The following is a 21407-nucleotide window of genomic DNA, read 5'->3' on the forward strand; positions in this document are numbered from 1 at the left end:
TGAATAGTTAACAAACTGGTGAATTTATGTCAATTTATACAGTAAAAGAACGATTTTCAAGGTGCAAATAGTAGGTCTAATCTTAAAAGTGGACTTGTGAAGAGTTGCATGGGCATGGACAGACTTGTGAGAGTATTGCTGCTGTGTCAGGTTTTGACAGTGACCACGGTAACTTGTGTTCTTTTCAGCTACACATCACCTGCCTGATTATTTTCTCTCCATTTGTGATGTGTTTCTCTGTTGTGTGAATCCATCTCTGTTCATTCTGTCACATCTTCATCTTTCTCTTGCTGCTGCTGCTTCAGGTTTCTCAGAGTCTCAGGTAAGCAACCACAGGGAGCTTGCGCTCTATGATGTTCAGAAAGTCCTTAGTACAGGAGGTTTGTTCAGTGATTTTTAAATAATACAGTGATTTTTAATTAACCCTGCTCCTCCCTTTTGCCCCCCACCCTACATATCCTCCTTTAATTGTGGTAGTTGCGTGCTTTCATAGTTCTTACAACACATTCCTTTACAGGATTAAGAAATTTTCACTTTACTGCTAGTGAACTAAGCCAATAGTAGACTGAGGCTTGGGCTTTATCTCTTTGTGTATGTCTCCATGGTTAAAGTTTTACTTTGTGAGAATAAAAGAATAAAATCCTCAGCTATTCTGTGTTCCATATTGCATATGACCAATGAATAGTGTGTAATGTTTTTCCAGGTGCTAGCTATTGTTTTGTTTCTGGTTAGTGAATGTCTGCATTCAGATTTCTGCCTTCTTCTTCAGAACATCATGGCAGCTAAAATCTTCCCATTCAAGAGAATGGCTTTTCCCCTTCCAACATTTGTAAAAATGTGACCAAAAGCTGCAAATGGATTATTTTGGCAATCATTTCTTAAACCAAACTTTAGGACCATTGGTCCAAAATTTCTTTCAATTTGTTTTCAATTTTTGGTTAAAACACTCATGGAGGCTCTCCTTAATAATGTTCAACAGACAATCTTACAGGGTCTCAGGGCCTGTCTAGTATTTATAGACCAAATTGATATGATCTTCTTTATAAGTAGATCTGCTTAAATTATTTCATTAAAGCTGTCAGCAGCTAAAAGTAAAACTAAAAGACGTTTGTGCTCTGTGAAATCCCTGTTAGTGAACCTTTTAAAGCCAGCTGGTGAGGCATTGTTGTATTCTTAGTTTTACAAACTGCTGATTGCAGGAGTTTTGGTTGTGAAAATTGCAGGAAGAAAGGGGAAAATGGAATGGAAATTAAGAGAACCATTTGCTTTTTAGTCACTTTTCATGTCTGTAAGGATGTTATTTTGGCAGTTTAGACTGCTGGGGAAAAAGCTACTCCTGAGTCTAAAGGGTAGTAAGCCCCTTTAGGAAACAAAATTACTGTGTCTATTTTTTGAACTATTTCAGAAAGTTTCAGAAGCATTCCTTAGTGGTCTAACATGTGTCCTGCTGGGTGATTTCATACAAACTATGATACACTCAGTATAATTTCTCCCATTAAAATGATTCTTTCAAGCCAGGGACAGGAGGATTTTCCTCTGGAAACTAGTCAGTCCTTTCAAAACTCAGCTGCCTCTTGTTATTTCAGTACTGAATTGCCTGGCACTTGCTAAGGTGATTGAAATTCGGCCAGTGAAATTTTGTTGACTTACACCAGAGTAATATATTTTTGTTTCCACAGATATTAACTGTAACGGTAAAATAGTGCTTTTCCTAAAGTTTTCCTAAAGTTTTAACAAGCCTCCATTTATGCTTTCACTCCCAAGATTCAGAAGCAGAACCTAAAGTGACAAATACTAGGATTTGTGTGGCCATGGTGTCATTTGCTCCTGCAATATTTGCAACATTAGCAGCAAAGGTGAAAGTAAAACTCAATTTATTTGTGCAGTAACAGTGCTAGATGCATGCTTCTGCTTTTGCACTTAGATGGTTTCTGAAGGAGAACATTCCAGAGGGGTATAATGTTCTTTCTAAGGTCATATTGTGTTTCTTTATGCTGCTCTGGACTGAGCAAGACTGTTCAGTGTTTATGAGCTTGCTTTTAGTAGCTCAAGACTGATGCAGAGAGACTCTGGTGTCAGCTTTTTAACGGAGAGATTGCTCCTACTGCGTGACTCCTTGGCAAGCTTGCAAAGAACTTTTTAAAGTGCAGGATGCTCTGATGCTCGGGGAGTTTTCCCAGTGTGTCTTTGCTTTTAAAGTGGCTTTTTTCAAACATTTCAGGAAGCTCCTGTGGTGGCACGAGCAGCCCTGTTCCTGGAGTGCGCGCGCTTCGTCCATCGCTGCAACCGCGGCAACTGGCCCGAGTGGATGAAGGGCCACCATGTGAACATCACTAAGAAGGGCCTGTCCCGTGGCCGTTCCCCTATTGTGGGCAACAAAAGGAACCAGAAGCTGCAGTGGAACGCAGCTAAGCTCTTCTACCAGTGGGGAGATGTAAGTGTTTGCTTCTCTTCTACTTACGTTAAAAAATACGGCAAAATATAAAGGGAATTGGATCCTATGCGGAATTTCAGTCCTTGTGAGATGGGGACTCAAAAGCCTTCCAGGATCACCCCTTTCTTAAGGGAAGTCACTTTGCCAGGACATGTTCTCTCCAAGGATCTGTTTGGCCCATTCTTCCTTTTCCCAGCACTCATCACATGTGAATGGCTGAGGAAGAGGGGAAAATGTAGGCTGTGATATTACTTTCTATTTTTCTTGCTTGTAAATATATTTAGCCCAGGGTTTCTTGAGCTAGGTGTGGTGCTGTATATTTAGCAGTGGGTTTCTCTTTGCCATACTTAATTCAGTTTCTCTTTGCACCCATACAGACTGTTAGCACTTATAATTCTTTGGCAAGGAGCTCTACAGAGCTGCTATGGGTCATGTAAAAAATTGTCTCTTTTTGTTTGGTGCTTGAATCCTTCAAGTTTTATTTGATTGTGATCTCTTACCATACAGAAATGAGGCAATTGCCTTATCTGGCCCTGTGAATTCCACTTGCAATTTCCTTGTAAAGCCCCCAGGATATAATTGCAGAACGTTTGACACGTATACAGGTCATTTCCCACGACTCAAAATAGTGGGAGAAGTTCCTTTGACCGGTTACAGGTGTATTTCTGGAATTGAGCTTTGTGCTTTTCACCTCTTCTAAAGAACAGTGATTTTTACAGTGAGCATCATGATTCCCATCCTCCTCACCCTCCCCCCACCCAAAAAAAAAAAGAAGACATTAAATCCAAATGCTTATGGGAATTTAAAAATCAGGTTCTGCCTTGCTGACCCAAATTCTTGTAGGTTAAGTGTAGGTTCTTGTAGAAGCACATTGTAGATAACCTCAAAATAAAGCTGACCATATCAATACATAAATCCCACCACAGAACAGCTCAATCTCCTTCTGCCTGTTATGTGCCAGTTTGGAGAGGTTTATTGTTTAACTAAATTTACTAAGAGTTTTCATCCTGAAATTTGACAATGCAAATTTTTGTTGAAAAAAGGAGAAATAAATTATAGTTCTGATAGAAATTAGTCTTCTGTCATCCCTTTCTCCTCTTTAGACAATAAAAATAAAGCCAGGGCATTCTGGTTGGGCTGAAATTCTCACCTCCTGTGCTTCTCTTTCCCCATCTGCAGGCGATTGGTGTCCGCCTCAATGAGCTGTGCCATGCTGAGAGCGAGAGTCCTGCCAACCTGCTTGGCCTCATTTATGATGAGGAGACCAAGAGGCGCCTGAGAAAGGAGGATGAGGAAGAAGACTTTTTAGATGACAGTAAGGAGACTCCCTTTACTACAAGAACCCCCGCTTGTAAGAACCTCTGCTTTAGGAGCACTTAATATTTTTTTTCTCTTTTCATTTTCTTGCCACCCAGCTGTATTTCCCAGTCCCTCACTTTCACCCCCAGCATCCTTCCCTGTTCTTTTTGTGCCTGGATGTAAAACATGACAGATGTGTAGCAGTACTGAAAGACTTGGATGGAAAAGGGAAGGGGAAACCAGGCAGTGAGCTGCAATTCCTGTACACAGAAACTGCTGTTGTAAGCAGGGTCATAATTGATATAATTTATTTCTTGAGTCTTGCTGTCACCTGAGTGTCAAAAATGGTTCAGGTTCCTTTCCTCACAGTTACTTCTGCCAAAATATTTGTGGAAGATCAGCTGCTTTTCCATTTCTGAACACTGAAGGGTCAACTCACCTGATGTGAATTGGCACAGCTCTGCTAAAGGCTTTTGAATCTTGACTTCCATACAGTGCCTGATTTTCAGGCAGAAATAAAAAAGCGTCATTAAAAGTCTGTATAACAACAAGATGATGAAACCACACACATTTGTGCCTGTGTGTACATAAGGGTGGAAGAGCTGTGACAGATCACTGAAAGTCTGTATAGGCATGCAAGTTATAGCAAACCCTGTAAACCAAAATAAATTGTCAAAACACATCCTGTTGTAGCTGTAGGTGAAGGTGGTAGCAAACCTTATGTGCTCTTTAGACACCATTTGTGTGTACATGTGTGCTGTAATTTACTGGTGCTTGTCTGTGTGTGCTGCTGTTCCCTGTTGTGCTGGCACTGTTTCTCTTCTGCTTTCTCCTCCCCTGGTTCTGGGTTTGTTCTTATCACTGCACAGGGGCCCACTTTGCAGTAGAGAGAAGCTGGTGGGAAGAGTGAGCTGGCATTTATAAGAAATGAGCTCAAGAGAAGGTGTTGGCCCTAAGCTAGACCTTCCCATGTGCCACTGGTGGTGTGCCAGTGCTGGCAGCTCCAGGGGCATGGGTACCTGTTCTCTATCCTCCCTTTAGGGGAATGGCCAGAGCAGGAGGAGACTGCATACCGAAAATCCTTTCTCCTGCAGCACAGAATGAACAGCTGCATTCTGATGACTGAGTGGCTGGATCAGCTCTCTTTGTTCAGCCACTCATACCAGGCACTCCAGGGGATGTGGAGCTGCTTTAAAAGGATACCCCGAGACAAAGAAAGATCAGGGTCTGGTCTAGAAAGCCATTTAATAGCTCAAGTGCTCTCCTGAAAACCAGTGTCTGAAAAGAGCTGATCTGCAGTCCTGCTGTAGGCAGGGATTTTTCAAAAGCTGCTTTATATGCTGTAGGAAGTAGATGGAAGAGCATTAAATATGCAACTGGGTATTCCATTAAACTGTATGTCTCATTTGCTTTTGATAGTTCAGATTATTTTAATCTTTACAAAGTCCACAATTCATTACTGGTGATGTGTCCAGGGGATCTGGCAAGAGTCAGATTTTATCTGATCCCTGCAGTGTCTTTTCACTTGTTTGGTTCAGTCTTCTATGCAAAAGCAATTAGATCACACATGAGAAAAGCAAGTAAAACCCCTAATCTCTCTGAAGTGTATGTAAATGGTAATATCAGGAATAACTTTAAAAATGGGTGCAGTTAGTTGTTGTCACAATTAACTTTTCTATTTATTTTTTTTCTGTCTGTTATCCTAAAAAGTACTTTTCAAATTGATCAAGCATGGAAGAATCCTTCGTACTTTTAAGCTTTGAATTGTATCACACAGGTTACAGTGGGTATGGTTTTAAATCTGATTGTTTCAATACAAAACTTGAAGTACCAGCTGATACAGAACTTGAAGTATTTTGATAATCCCTCTTCCCCTCTTAGTTTTAGGTTAAGAAATTGAATGTAAAATTTGATTAAGTAGTTTGATTTTTTCCCCTTGATTATCTCTATATAATGGATTGCTTGCACAGTTATAGAAGCCTGACTTCAAAGAATGCTATCTTTTCCAGTTATCAGGGTAGTGTATATATAATAACAACAGGAAAAGTATCTCTTTAATAATTAGTCATAACTCCATTATTTTGAGATAATTTTCTATATTTGAAAGTGGTTCTTTTCCACAACTGCAAAAGATTTGGCTAAATGCAAAACTGAAGAGGAAAAGAAGTCCATCTACTTCTTAACATGTATTAGCCTTAAATGACATGCATACAAAATGTAAATTTGTGGTTAGTTTAGTAGGCACTTAAACATAATATACAATATCATATCATTAATATAATATGATATATTATGATATGATATATGATATAGAATAGAATAGAATAGAATAGAATAGAATAGAATAGAATAGAATACTATCTATAAATATAAATTATAATTATATTATAATTATATAATTATATAGCATAATATACTATAATATATAATATATGTTAATGATCATGTTACTTCAGTGCAATGCAGTCTAATATCATGAATAATATAATACAATATAATATACCATTAATATAATATAAAAAACCAATGTGATATTATACAATATAATGTAATATAAATGTTAGTATTGTTTCATGTGTTGGTAAATACATGGTTTGTTATTTGATTGATTCTTTTTCTTTTAGCATAGGAAAAGTAGCACAGAAGTGTGAGGCCCCCTGTTTTTCACTGCAGTTCACTGCATTCTGCACCATATGTGACAATGTCCATCACCTCTTGGTTCCAGATCTGGTATTAATTCCTTGTTCATGATAGAAATGTTCTTTCCTAGGCACTGTGAATCCTACCAAATGTTGTTGTCCTTTTGCACTAAAAATGGCTGCGTGTCAGCTCCTGCTGGAGATAACCACATTCCTTCGAGAGACCTTTCCCTACATGCCCAGACCACGGACAGAACCTCTTGTGGTAAGTGGGCCACACACATTGCAGAGGGCTTTGCCCACAGAATTGTGGATTCCAGGCTCTGATGAGAGGTAGGGAAGGGTAAAAACTCCAGTTGTTTCAAAAAATACACATGCACACAGTCATCTGTTGATGAGTTGAGTTTCAGTGACCCTCAGCTTCAGAGGTGGGTAGCATGGAACGAGAAGAGAATAGAGTGGCTGACATAGGTTCAGCTTTTAAGCCAAATTTCTTTAAGAAATCAGGATGAAAATTAGAAAGGAAAAATGAGAAGTTAAATTTTCATGAAGGATTTAGCCCCACTACCCTGGTTTTTATTAATGACAGATCAAATTTTAGTCATGGCAATTATGCTTGACAGGCTGATTTATGTGGATAGTATTGTAAATAGGTTCTGAAAATTATTCCAAAGGCTGCAGATGACCTCTGATGAAGTGGATCAGCCTCAAGGTATGCAAGAAGGGCAATAAATTCAGCAAAATCCTCCTTAAACCCATTGATGATATTACAACATAATAAATGGCTGCATCCACAAGCAGAATAATACCATGGTTTAGAATTCATGCCATTAAGTAGTTAGGCCTGGAACTAAGAATCTGTTGGATAATGAAGGTCAACAGAAATTAGTGCTTTTATGTGAGCTAGAAGTGCAACTGGTTAATGCCTTTCTAGAATTGTATATGGGAGACGAGGAGGAGGAATTTTTCTCTGAGCTATAGATAAAAAGAAACTTTAAGAGCACATTATGAAGGGGTCTGTAAGATAAATGGCCATAGAGTGCTGCTTCTAACTTCATACAGAGGGAAAAAAAGCAGGCAAAAATAATCCAGACTAAAATATTAACTGTATTTTTGGAGTGGTGCTTCCTTTCCGAGAAGATCAGGTACATAATGGGTGGAATTTCAGTAGAGCAAATCTCACTGCCACTGGTGTTTGTAGGCATAGTGGTTCCATAGATAGGAGCACAGCCTTGGAAACCTTGAAGAACTGAAATATTTGCAACTGAGCTCGTTTTGGTGAGCTAGTTTAGCATGCAGGCTTGCCAAGGCTCTGGGCTGAGTGAGGTCGATGGTCCTGACTGAAATTTCACCCAAAGCCTTCTACTGATCCTGGAGCAGATAAAACTCATTTTGCTCACAGCTGGAGACATTCCAAACCCACCTGGCTGTATTCTTGTGTCACCTGCTCTGAGTGACCCTGACTTGGCAGGAGGGTTGGGCTAGATGATCTCCAGAGGTCCCTTCCAGTCCTAATCGTTCTGTGATTCTGTGATTTATGTTTCCCCCCCTGAGCCTGCAGCCAGAGTGTGAATGCACTGGGAAATGTTAACCAGCAATATGTGTTAGCACCTGGTAACTCTCCCATCCTGGCAGGTGGCTCAGCCTGCTGCAAGGCCAAAGAGCAGTTGGCTTATGTGTGATTAAAATAAAGCCCATTTGAAGCAGTTCTTCCTGAAGCTTCTCTAGCTCATACTGCTGGCACATCTGTGTGTTCTACATTCTGCTGCAGGACCTGGAGTGCTGCAGGCTGCGTCTGGATCCTGAGATGGACAGACACAGGTATGAGAGAAAGATCAGCTTTGCTGGGGTTCTGGATGAAAATGAAGATTCAAAGGATTCCCTACACAGCAGCAGCCACACACTCAAATCTGAGGCTGGCTTCGAGGAGAAAAAAGGTTTGTCAGAACAATAAGGCTTTTGTATTCTCAGGGCTTGTGAAGTGGCGCTTGATTTTGTGTTTTCATTTGCATAGACTGTGTTAAAAAGCAGGCAGCCATAGAGTCATGTGGCTTTAAATCATTTCCCAGATGCTTCTGGCCTTCAGGGTTCAATATAATAAATGTGAGAAGCAAAGATGTTAAATTTGATAAAACAGAGCTATGACTGAAATACAGAGAAAGCTTTGCACAATTGCTAAAAAGGAGCAAGCCTTGTTTGAAACTGTCTCTTAGTGGGATGCTAAGAAAAACATCCCCATTTGATTCACTGTAAAAATAAAGATCAAAAACGGTGTTTATTTTTTTCTGATCCTATTTTTTTCAGTTTGGGGAAATCACAGATAGAAGGAAAGATTGGTATTTTTCTCTGGAAAATCTGTTCCAGTTTGGAAGTCACGGCATCACAACAAATTAGTGTGATTGGTCTCTTGAATTCTTTGCTACCACATTAAAAATACACTGTGTGGCTTTTGATGGCTAGCAGATTGATGTTACCAACATACTCTATACCGTACAAGCAAACTTCAAGCTCACTGTGTTTGCTGAGAATAGCAGATCGTTTCCATTTTTGAGCCATCTCATGCAAGACTCACATTCTATCTGGTGGTACAAGTGTTGCAATACAATATAGTCATTGTGTGTATTTGCAATTAGAGACTAAACTGCCAGCTACCTCTAGATCACCCTCTAACAAGTTTCCTAGAGATGTTTACATTCTGTCTCATGGTAGGAATTTGCAGGTGCAGGAATTTGAATGATAATTTTGATGATTGCTTGAAAAGCATAAATGTTTAATGGTTGTTTCACAGCAGTCAGGTCTGTGGCTGGTTTTTGTCTCAGAACTGTAATGTCTATTAATGATTCAGAGGAGCTTTTATTGACTTCTTCTGGCTTTGGATAAAGTTTGTGTTGTCTTCAACTTGTCTTCAGCTGTGACCTTGCCACAATTACTGGAGAATATATTAGAAATGCTTCCAAGACTTGTGTGGTATAAAACTTTCTCCAAAATTGTGTGTCTGTTGGGCCAGTTACTTCTGTGCAGACAGATGGGTACCCACCTAAGAAAGGTGAGCTGGATAAATGGATGCTCAACCTCAGTTTATCTACTCTTGCTATGTTGGCAGCCCAGAAAAACACACAGCCTTGTGGTCTGTCTGATAGTCTAAGATGTGTGGGATAAGATGTGTCTGCCTATTTGGATGAGGAAAACTGTGGGTTGGGATTGGGTTTGTTGTTTTTTTTTTTTTTGAGGATAGTTATGACAATTGCTTGAAACCATTTTTAAGCTTTTCAGGGAATAGTCCTGCCCACTGGGACATTACCTGAGTGGGAGAATACCTTCAAGCAGCCAGTCCTGCTGGGAAATGCTGGTGGAAAGTCTCTAACTATCCTCTTTTTCTTAGAGACAATGCTGACTTAGCTTTTCCTTTGCATGTTTCTGTGCTACAGGCGTAATGTATTTTTTGCAAAGTTAGTATTGACTTTCTGCATCCTTTTCTCCATTAAACTACCTTTTCCTGCAGTTTTATTTGAGTTTTCTTTCCATTATCCCTTTTTCCTAAGCTGTCACGTAGTTTTCCTTTACTAAAGATGCCTCTTTACTGCGTTTTAGACATGGGGAAAGTGACTATGGTAGAAAGGTTAAATCCTAATATAACTTAGCAAAAATGTAATTCCACTATTTTAAAAGCTTAATAAATGAAAGGTAATGTTATATTTTAAAGTTACAATAATTTTGTTCTTTTCTTTGGCCACAGCATATTCTTCTGGGGATCCACCTGGGCCAAACACTTCAGATGCAGAGGCATCTTTCATAATCTACACTTTTCTAGATAAGAAAACGCTGTTGTGTGAATGTAACTAAACTTTGCTTGCCTGCAGTGAGGGGTTTCTTTATCTCAAACTCTTTGATGAGTACTAATCTGTTTCCCTTCATTTTTCTGGAGTGTTAAAAACTTTGCTCTCATTGCTCCCCCCCAGGCATGGCTTAGCAGCTATCCAAAAGCCACGGGTTTACTCTATAGAATCTGCTCCAGGTAGGTCTGAAATACAGACACTGCAGTTAGGTAGATGCAGGCTCTCAGATGATCACATGTATTTTTTGGGTGCCAAAATGGGATTCTGCAGACCATTAATGCAGTTACAAGCTTGCTTAAGCAATTTGGGATTCGTGGAGCTGATCTGAACGTTATTCAAGCAGTAGCAATTGCTAAGGAGCTTAGCATGGTCACTTGGAGGGAGATTCTTTGGTCACTCGACAGTGGTTTGCCAACTGATTTGTGAGGACTGAGAGGTAGCTCTCAAAATATATCCAGCTGTCTTTGACCAGCACGCTAGCCACTGGAAATGGGAGTGGGAATTCCATTCTGGAGGAACTGGGGCAGTCTCAGGAGCAAAGGTGTGTCTGCTTTATCCTGACACCAAAATACAATTCTATTTAAATATTTTGCTTACCCGTGGTATCCCAAAAGCTCAGTGCTGTTCATTCACAACCCTACACCAAAAGGTGATTGATCACACGTGGCCTTGCCTGGTTAGATCTGCAGTGAAATGACTGAGTGTTGCAACATTTGGACTGACATACTGCCGTGCAATGCCTTTGAACTAAGAGGAGAATGAAAGTGCTAACAGTTGGTGCTTTAAACATTGAACCATTCCATGTCTGTGCTCATCAAAAATGCAGAGTGTCAGTGGATGTTGTTAATGCCTGAAAGCTGCTGATTTGTCTGAAGGAGAAGATCCACGTGCTTCTGTTTCCTCTAAAGCATTCTAATGATGAAGAGTAACATGCAGAGACACAGATTTATGCAAATCTTACTTCAAGGAAGCCTTGTGTGCTAGCCCCACGGAGCAGACTCCCCTCTTGCAGTCACACATGCTGTATAAATAAATAATTGATCCTACTGCAGAGCTCAGTGAGGTTTACAGAGCCCAGGCCCGTGGGAAAATAGGTTTGTCCAAGATGCCTTGTTCATGCTTGGGATTCAGCCAGCTATCCATAGCAAGAGGTGATGCTGCACTAATGTAAACTCTAAGGACTGGCAAGGAAAACTGCAATTTACATCCATTGGGCAGATCCTGCTTCCTGGCAGGAATTGATTCGAATCGGTGTGAATTGTAGGATTTTCTCGTCCGCGTTTTGGGTTTTTGTTAGCGTAGATGACTCTACTTGCTGGTGGTTGAACAAAGGCTAATTCCAAATACAGACAAGGCCTGAAGCGATGTACCAGATCTCCAGGATATGAGGTGTTGAACACATTTTTGTGAAGCATCTTTACTCCCTGACTGATCGAGCTGCATTGGCGTTGGCTTTGGAGGGAGCCTCTGAGCCCACATTCCTTGGCAGAAGACGCTGCAATACAGGCCGGCAGCAAAGGGTCGGGAGGGCGGGGAGGGCCAGCATCTCTTTCTTTTTTAAATGGGGAAAAATTAAGGGGAAAAAAGTCCTCTTTTATTCTTTTAATACAGTTCCCAGCAGGAAGATCAGGATAGGAGGCTCCCGCTTGCTCCAGATTAAAGGAACCCGCAGTTTCCGGGTGAAGAAGGGGGGTTCCCTTTCCAGCATTCGCCGGGCCGGCAGCCTAAAGAGCACCAAGTTATCACGGCAGGACTCAGAGTCTGAGAATGAGGAGCTGCAGCTGTCCCACAGCAGGGACACTGTCACTGATATAGGTAACTTAGATGAGCGGGTGGAAAGGGAGGGGACGGTAGGAAGGACCTGAAACTCTTGATGTGATTGCAGCAGAGCTAGGAATGACGAGAGATCCCCACCTCTGCAGGCTAGGAAAAATCTAGAGCTCTCTTCTGGACTAGGGCCTGGGAGGAACACGGTACAAACCCTGGGTGCAGTGTCGGCTCCGTGCACAGATTGTCAGTTCAGCACCGTGTTGGAGCATGAGCTCTCAGAATGCTGGCCTGCCAGCCAAATGCTTGCTCTCTTTAGGGTAGCACATGCACCTGTCTATCTGCACACACACCCCTCCCTAAATCACAGGATATAATGAATGCATGAGGTCATATGTATATATGATATTTTAGTGTCCATAGCAACACACTGGCTATATGTGTGTATATTTTATATATATATATATATATAAAATAAATATATATATATAAATACATATATATTTAGGCATGTACTTCATATTCTATGTTGGATATGATGTCACAAGCATGTCGGGTGACATGTAAAACATGTATTCCTATATGCAGAGCATAACATTCACATGCTGCGTACTATATTTCTACATACTGACATATACATCTATTTTTGTGGTTTACAGCTGCTTTCCTTAGTATTTAAAAGATGGATATCCATACATTTATCTTATGGGAAAAAAGATGTGCATCCTACTCTGTGAAATCTCCATCACAGCTGAATTAAAGGGTTTCCCTTCACTATTGGTGTTAACCAAAAACTGTGGATACATTTAGAGCTGAAATAACCTCCCAAGTTTAATGGTCATTTTTATGTTGCCCAAAAGATGCTTCAGTGGGAGAACACGGAAAGTGGGACTGTCAATTCTGTAAACTTTGATGAGTCAGAGTTCACTTAAAAACAAGAAAAAGGGTAAACCAAAAGTCATCTCCAGCCAACTCTTAATATCATTAGTATTAGTTTTATAGGAGGTCCATGGGGTATGTAGTATGTAGGGAAAACACAGAGGTCAGGGAAATTCTCAGGGAAATCTCTCCCTTGGCTGAGTTCTAAAGTGTTCTAGTGTGCTAGAATCAGGATTTTTTTCCCCTTTCATCCCCATGACATTAGAAGTTTCTATGGGCACTTAGAAGGGACTTTGCCTGTTGGCATTTCCAGTTGGATGCCACTTCTGGTAGGATTTTTCTTGACCTTTTTAACCACAGAGCCCAGTCAATGCAGATCACTAAACCAACCATTTGAAGCATCTGAATGGTGCAAAGAATTTTTTTATGATTGTTTTGGATTATCCATTTCCCTTCCAATAAATAAAAAAAGATAAAAATGGAGGGACCAATGTTTGCTACTGACAGGATGGCCTATGGGTCAAGTCCAAACAGTTCTTGTAAGAGTCAAGCCAGCACAGGACTGGGGAGGGATGTCCAAATGCAGTCTTTCCAGTCTGACATATTCTGTGTACTCTCATCTGTTCCCACAAGGCTGGCCTGGCTTACAGCTGTTGTCCCTAGTCTTAAAGCACATAGGCAGCAATAAAAACAACAACCTTTTGGGTATTTTTCTTTTGAAGAAGGGAGCCCTTGGAGTGCAAGCGAGCCCAGCATTGAACACGAGGTACTGAGCAACACGGGCATGGAGGAGAACTATCATCGGAACATGTCGTGGCTGCACGTAAGTACAAGTCACCAGCAGTGCCCTCAAGTATGCCATTTGCAATAGAAAAACCTTTGTCTGGCAATACCCAGATCACAGTTCGTGCTTTTTCCATATAGCATAAAGGATCTCAAGTGAAAATAAGCTGCAACCCATGGAAATTGTGTGTTTGCCATTTCTAAAAAGGACTTAAATCTCCTTCTCTCTAGTTCGTATATTTGGGGTTTTTTTTCTCCTTGGGTGTGCAGGGACAGCCATACTACCTCAGCTGGAAAATACATTAGCTCAGTATCTCCAGCATGGCAAGTAGTGTGTATTTCAGAGAGAGCAGCAGAATGGGGCTGCAGTGTGAACTGAGCCCCACCTTCTGGGAGGTGGCATTTTAGAAGCTGCTCATGCAAGCCAACAGAGCCTTGTGTAGTTTTGACTCTGTCCAACAGACAGGGAGTGCACAACAGTGCAGCTGTGGTTTGCTCATGCAGGGTCTAAGGCATCCCTGGATTTAGGCTTGCCAGAAGCCAGCTGGGCAGGTCTGCACTGCTCAATCTTCAGGTGTCCCAAGACTGCACAGTCACCCTTTGACTTTGGAGTTGCCTTTGGGGAAGATAGCTGTCAATACTGACTTGGTATCTTCGTTTGTTTCCCCAGATATTTCACACAGACTGCTCTCAGCTGCCCCGTTCCCATGGGGTGTGGGCAAGAAAAGGCTTAATCCAATACTTTGATGTTAGAAACAGTTCTTGATAATTCTCTTTTTTACATGAGGCTGGCAGGGCAGAGAACTTGAATGCCATGTCTTCCAATTGAATATCTCAATCCCTGGACTTCCCTGTTTTCCGACAGTACTCTAATGCTCTTGGTGACACATATATCTCATTTGGAAAGTACAATGTAGTAAACTAAGTATCTCAAGTTAGAAGCTTGAGATAAATCATGGTGCCCTTGCTCAGTGTTGGAGGATGCATGAACTCACGAATTCTGAAGGAAACTTGAGATGTTTGTCTCACTTCACGTGTGATTCACTTGCATAGGAGAAAGGAAAATTTGAAAAAACACCTGGTACAGCTAATGACACACAAGTAGCAATATTACATGGCAATGCTATTTTTTTCATTTGTTAGAAAGAAGGTATGGGTAGATGGTTACTAAAACTACAGACAAAAAAAAAAAAAAAAAAAGGCTGCTTTACTTAGTTGTTACAAGCAAACAACTCAAAAAACTCAAAAGGATCACTGGTTCCAAGAGCTGTTATGAAGACACCAAGACACCAACATTTCCTTTACCTGTCCTCTAGGGAGCCTGGACCATGGTGTCCTCACTCTGTGTCAATCTACCATTACAGCAATTTATCAGAGTGGACCAGAGGCTGATAGAAGCTCGACAGTGCTGCTGTACAATTTGCACATTGATACAAATATTGAGTTATTCTTTATTGATCCCGAAATAATAGGAGGCCAGAACAAGGAGGCAAACACAGGAATCCTAGAAACATTACACAGATTTGTTTTAGATTAAGCTCCTGTGATTTTTAGCAGCTTAAATATTTTAAGGCTGAGAATGATGTGGCAGCCTGGAGAGAGATCCAGCAGACTGCAGCTGCACAGACATGGACACAGAGGATGGAAAATTGGGATAGCTTCCTTCTGGTAGTTCTGGGTATTTCTGCACTGGATTGTGGGGGGAAGAGAAAGATTCATAAAGAATGAATTAAGACCTGCAGTGTGAATGGCTTTGAGGTGCCTGTGTGTTTTCCTCAGAGTGCTAATAAGAGGCTGGGTTTGTGGAAACCATCTGAGTTACACCAGAGAGCACTCACTCAAGTGTAGGCTTGCCAAGGCTGTCCTTAATTAAGGAGCTTAGGGATTAATACCAGTGTTTCTGCAGCAAAGCAGGGCTCAGAATAGCTAAATATTTACCTGATTTTTAGATAAGTTTTACTACTCCTTGCTGCCATATGGCAACACTAATAGAAACAGCAACTGAGCCAGCTACCATAGAGCTGGGCTGGATGGATGGGTCTACCCAATGACATTGAGGGAAGGAGATGCAGGGCAGCAGACACAGCTGATTTCTGAAATACTGAGGTATTTCCCTTTTCATCCCCTGAAGCAAACTACCCCCCAAAGACAGTGGGGTTGCAGCTTTAATAACAATTGCTAGTTGATGGTTTCCAGTCCAGGCTCTAATCTTAGAGAGCTTTTCTGCAAACTGAGAGGATGCTGTTTTCCTCAGCCTTAGTCTTGCTACCAGCTGAATAAACACATTTATAGCAGCTCTATTTCTTTGCTTTGTTAGCACTAATGCTTCTTTAGCCATGCCCAGCTAGTTTGCAAACCTCTTGTATGTATGAAGATCTACACAGACACACACACACCTTTTTAAATCTGTGCTCATACCTCCCTAGCTAGGCTGAGTTTGCTTGACTGTCCCAATGGCTGCCTGTGCAACTCCTTTTTCTACAGGTAACTATTTATTTTTTAATTTCCAGGTTATGATCCTGTTATGCAACCAGCAGAGTTTCATATGCACACACATTGACTACTGTCACCCACACTGCTACCTCCACCACAGCCGGTCCTGTGCTCGCCTTGTCCGGGCCATCAAGCTGCTGTATGGAGATACAGTGGACTCCCTGCGAGGAAACAGCACTTTGAACAACGTGGCAAGAGGCAAAAAACAAAAGGAAGTGAGTAAATGGAAAAAGCAGAATGTTTTGGGGTTTGTCCAGGCACGTAATAATTGCCTTCGAAAATTGCGTAATGTGTTCGTACAGTTCTTTCATGACAAAATGAATGTAGCTTTTCCTAAGCTTAGCTTAGCAATTAAGTCATTCATCATTATGTAAGGAATGTAATCTGTATTGATTGGGATGAATCTTAATTGCTGATAAGGTAATTTAAAAAGCTTACAACCTGACTTCAATTTTTAGTGGTCTCTATTTACTACCCTGTGGATTCTGTCTCTCTTTGTTCATGCTTTTTCTTCTCTGTTATTTAGAATCACTCTTGAAATTCTTATAAAATCTTGTGTAATTTCTTTCTTTTAGGTCTGAGTCTCAGCTGTTCCAAGAATTGTATACCTTAGTCTTTAATGTTTGTCTCCTTTTAGTGACCATTTCAGCAGGACATTCAGACAACTTTGTGCCTTTTTATATGTCATAGTGTACTTTAGTGGAAATACATTTCTGCTTCCAGGAAAGTGCCCACCCAGGCACCAACTGAATTGTGTCAAGAGTTAAACCACAGCAGACAGACTACAGTTATCCTGAAAAATTCTAATGGCAGAGCCATTCAACTGCTTTGCAGTGACATTGAAAGCAAAAGTGTTCATGAAACTCTCATGAAGCTTTCAGCTGGGTAAAGAGGGTGTCATCACTGGCAATGACATATGCAGGAGAAAAATTCATTATGTTTCTTCATCAACCAGGAGATTGTTTCCTGTCAAGTTAGAGAATGGAAGGATATTTTCAGGGAGGAAAGCACAGAGCAGGTGAAACAGAAGCGAATGTTTCTGCTTTCCTGAAAACTGTAAACCCTGCATTTTTCCTCTAGCACAGAAAAGCACGAGTTATTTAGAAAGAGAGGCAGTCATTTCCTCTGCAAGCCAGGCAAGAGACGATAGATGCTATGCTTCATGAAAGGTAGCAGAAAAAATGTGCATTTCTGTGCCTTGTTTCATCTCCAGATTTGAATTCCAAGACAGAGACATGCATTTCATCACAGATCAGACCATCAAAACATTTAAGAAGCAGCAGGAAAAAAGAATTTGAGAGGCGGTGAGGTTTCCTAAAAACACGTGCAGGGTGTTTGCACAGACCTCGCTTCCAGAGAGCAATTGACAATCTTTGCTTTTTTCATAGCCCAAGAAAGACATATAAAGACTCTGGAAGTGTGTCCAGAGGAGGGAATAGAGAGGAGGAAGGGGCTGGAGCACCAGGAGTAGCTGAGGGAGTTGGGGGGGCTCAGCCTGGAGAAAAGGAGGCTCAAGGGGGACTTTGCTCCCAGGAAACAAGGGGCATGATTGAGAGGAAATGGCCTCAGGTTGTACCAGGGGAGGGTTAGACTGAATATTAGGAAAAACTGCTCTGAAAGGTTTGTCCAGCCCTGGCACAGGCTGCCCAGTGAGGCAGTGGGGCACCATCCCTGGAGGGCTTTCAAAACTGTAAGGATGTGGCACCTGGGGACATGATTTAGCATTAAACTACTGGTTTGACTCGATGATCTTATAGGTCTTTTCACACATCAATGATTCTATGATTCTGTGAAAGCAATCATTCTGTACACTGAAGACTTGCACTGGTAATTTTTTAGGGGGAAAATGTAAACTTTTTGCCTCTAATCTACTTAACTAAATACATGGCTGTGCCACCAGTGAAGATTACACTCACATTCACATTCTTCATTTGATTTCCTGTCCTCTGCCTTAAGATTTTATTGAGAAAAGCATTGTTAAAAATAGAAGAAAACTGGATGAGATGTGTTGTCTCACTGATACTAGGCCTGTTGCCAGCTACTGCTCTGATACCAGATGGTTTCTAGTATATGGAAATTCCTCTTGTACGTAATCTCCTTTTTCCACATTTTGAGAACTATAAATGTGAACTCCACTTTCTTTTTATTCCCTTCCAGTGCTCAGACAAGTCATGCCTGAGAACTCCTTCTCTTAAAAAGAGAGTGATTGATATCAACTTGGAAGGGAAGAAGGACTCTGGAATGCTAAAGTACATCAGGAATCAGGTACTAATTAGGCCATATGCTAGTTAGGGAGGCAGATGTATAGGTGCCAGGTTAAAATGCAACAAGAGTGAAAATATATATGGATCTCCAAGCCCGTGTGAAGAACTGTGCCTGAATATCACTCAGTTCAGCCCTACATCTTTTCCCAATCTGAGTAATATGAAATTTAAACCTCTTAAGGAAACATGGTCAAAGAATCCTTTAAACATTTAGCTCCATTAAATCACAGTCTGCATCTCTGGCTTTCCATAGTGACATATGCACCAGAGCTGAGGATACAGAAAACCCAAGAATTCACAGGTATGTTTAACTGCAGCCTATCAGTTTACAGTATTAGTTTTCTTTGTTCTTGTTCAAGGTTCCTGAAAAGCAACATAATCTTCATAAGCCTGTTCTTAGTGAGAGTTTAATGGACCTGTATCGCTGTTTGTGCACTACTTTGGGAGAGTTTGGCTTTCCTTCTGTCCTCTTTTTTGGTGTTTTGGTGATGTGAGGGACAAGCAAACGACTCTAGGAAGTAGAAACACTGCCATTTTAGTATAGGCTGCAAGCCACGTCCCCTGTCTGGAGAGTTTTCTGAAATGATGAACTTGGAGGTTATTAGCAGGTAATTTGCAGACCAAAACCAGGGTAAAATCACCAAGTGTGTTCTTCCCTGTGGACAGTTTGCACAGCTCAGCCCTAAGGCATGGCTTGGTTTGTTGCAGGTCATGAGCCTCTCCCCTGCCCCTTTGTCACTGCTGATCAAGGCAGCTCCTATCCTCACCGAGGAGATGTACGGGGACATCCAGCCAGCAGCATGGGAGCTCCTGCTCAGTGTGGATGAGCACATGGCTGGAGCTGCAGGTAAGAGAGCCAAACCCCTCTGCAGGGCTGCTGAGGCTGCACAACTCACTGCCGACCCCAGGACCTTGCAGTTTTGCAGTGGAGGAATCTGAAGGCCAGCACGGGTTTCTTGGGGGCTGTTTGGTTTCTACAGAGTGTTGTGTACTCTGTGGAAAAGAGGTGGTCAGAAGGATCAGGAGGGAGCTCTCTCTGAGGCCCTGGATGTGGGGGATGTTTGAAGAATATAAAAATTAGTAATTGTATTCGGTTGGGTTTGTAGGCAGAGGAAACACGGTGATTCAGTCTGTCCAGAGTCTGCTAAAGCATTCTGTCTGCTGCCTCATGGAAATGTTAGTACCAGTTGAGACTGCATGCAAAAATGACCCAGGGAATGAGAGTGAAACTGTCACAGCTCCTGTTATGCTACAAGGAAAATTCTCATGTTGCATGGAGACAACAGCATTGCTCATTGAGTACTGTTGTTGTATGGTAATACCTAAATTTTCCATTTCCACCAGGTTTTAAAGTGTACAGATGATTGCTGATGACACATAGTTGAGAAGCATCTTTAAGACAGATGATTAGGACATCATGTACCTGTGAAAGCAGCACTTTGAAATTCTGCACACAGCATGAGATTTATTACAATAAAATATAAAATCACATATGTTGTTGCAAAGTAGTAATAAGAATTTTTCTCCTATGAGCTTGGATCTTCTCCCATGGAAACGATCTGGGTTCAGAGTTTATCCCTTGGCCAAAAGATGGCTGACCTAATGACCAGCTGTGAAAAAATAAACACAGTCAGAATGTGTCAAAAGAGGTATTTTATTAGCAATTCAAAGTATTAATGCTACTGTAAAGCACGATGTACAATTACCTAGAACACAGCACTTCTAATGCACAATTTTGGTCACTGAAGTAAGATATTTATGTGTAACAGATGCTGTTAGGACAGGAGGAAGAATTAAGAGCTTATATGATATATAGGGTATTTATTTAATGGATTCAGATGAAGACTGAGAGGGGATATCTTAACTCTTCATAATGACAGATTATTGGATTATTTAATTATTATTAATGGATTATTTAATTATTATTTAAAGAAATATCATTTATTAAACATTCAAGAATAACTTGTTAGAGTAGAATGAAGATGGGTAATAATGTTTTATGACTTCTTTCACGTGGAAAACAGATTCCTAACCACCAGAAAAGAAAGCAAAAGCCCTTTGGTTTAAGAGCTTATGAAAAGAATTTGATGACATGGCTCAGGAGGTCCTCTCTAGTCTTACTGTCCTGTCCAAACACTCTTAGTCAGTGTGTGCTAATGTGAGATGACCAGAAATCATGAGCCACAGCCTTAGAAACTGTGAACATCCTTCACACACAGTACACAGTTTACTTAAATAAGCTGCAAATTAATTGAATTTGTTTGTGAACCAATCTCCCACAGCTTTCAAATTCTGCCTTTCTCGTCCCCCAGCAGGCAAGGAAATGGCTGGAAGTTTTCCTCCTTTCACAGGTTTGCATACCTATCAAGGCAGAGGTCGTCTTTCATTGAAGATTAAGTTACAGACATTTTTAATCAAAAGCTGTTAACAGTGCAAGAGTTTTGAAACGCTCTTCAAACATCATTCCCCTTTCCATCACATTTCAATCTAGTATACCAGGCCTTTATTTTCCACACGTAACAATGAATTCTGCCCTGAAGTACATTGTTTGACCCACACCCCCTCGTGGCCTTCAGGTTTCCCTCACTTTCCCTCACTGGAAAAGCAGATTTTCCAGCAGTCTACTTCTTCCATTGGTCTACTCCACCAGTGCCCAGACCACTTCATTTCTGTCTTTCTGTGCTCTCCCTTTAACCTTTGCCTTTCCCAGGTCAAATGTGTACACGGGAAGAGAAAGGAGCAAAATAAACAGAAATAATCTGCCTGATGCTGTACACCTTTCCCTGCTTCAAGTCCCTTCCTGAGGGAATAATTTTGGATACTTTTTTAACTCTTTGATCTTAGAGGTCCTTTTCAACCTTAATGATTCTGTGATTCTAATTAAAAAATTTGCATGGGTCACAGGGAGTGGGATGAAGCTTTGCTGCTCTTCCTGAGGAGTGCTAGCAGCCTCTGAAATAAATCTTCCTTCTTCTCCCTTTCCTGAAGGGAAGATTAAAATCCACTGGAGGGT

The 21407-nt window shown here is 41.1% G+C and overlaps 1 protein-coding gene across 3 annotated transcripts in view; it reads left to right on the forward strand.

The window, feature by feature from the left end:
- UNC80 (unc-80 homolog, NALCN channel complex subunit) overlaps positions 1–21407 on the forward strand; it is a 122371-nt gene that overhangs the window by 46211 nt on the left and 54753 nt on the right. For 2 of the 3 annotated variants that reach the window (XM_058839471.1, XM_058839472.1), the window contains exons 23-30: positions 2222–2434; positions 3614–3749; positions 6504–6637; positions 8144–8309; positions 13577–13677; positions 16148–16345; positions 18288–18395; positions 19103–19241. In XM_058839471.1, coding sequence (XP_058695454.1) covers positions 2222–2434; positions 3614–3749; positions 6504–6637; positions 8144–8309; positions 13577–13677; positions 16148–16345; positions 18288–18395; positions 19103–19241 — 1195 coding nt within the window. Of the gene's footprint in view, positions 1–2221; positions 2435–3613; positions 3750–6503; positions 6638–8143; positions 8310–11819; positions 12024–13576; positions 13678–16147; positions 16346–18287; positions 18396–19102; positions 19242–21407 lie in introns of all 3 variants that reach the window. The other variant, XM_058839470.1, reaches the window with a different exon arrangement.

The sequence above is a fragment of the Poecile atricapillus genome, chromosome 5 (assembly GCF_030490865.1).
Source record: "Poecile atricapillus isolate bPoeAtr1 chromosome 5, bPoeAtr1.hap1, whole genome shotgun sequence".
NCBI lineage: Eukaryota > Metazoa > Chordata > Aves > Passeriformes > Paridae > Poecile > Poecile atricapillus.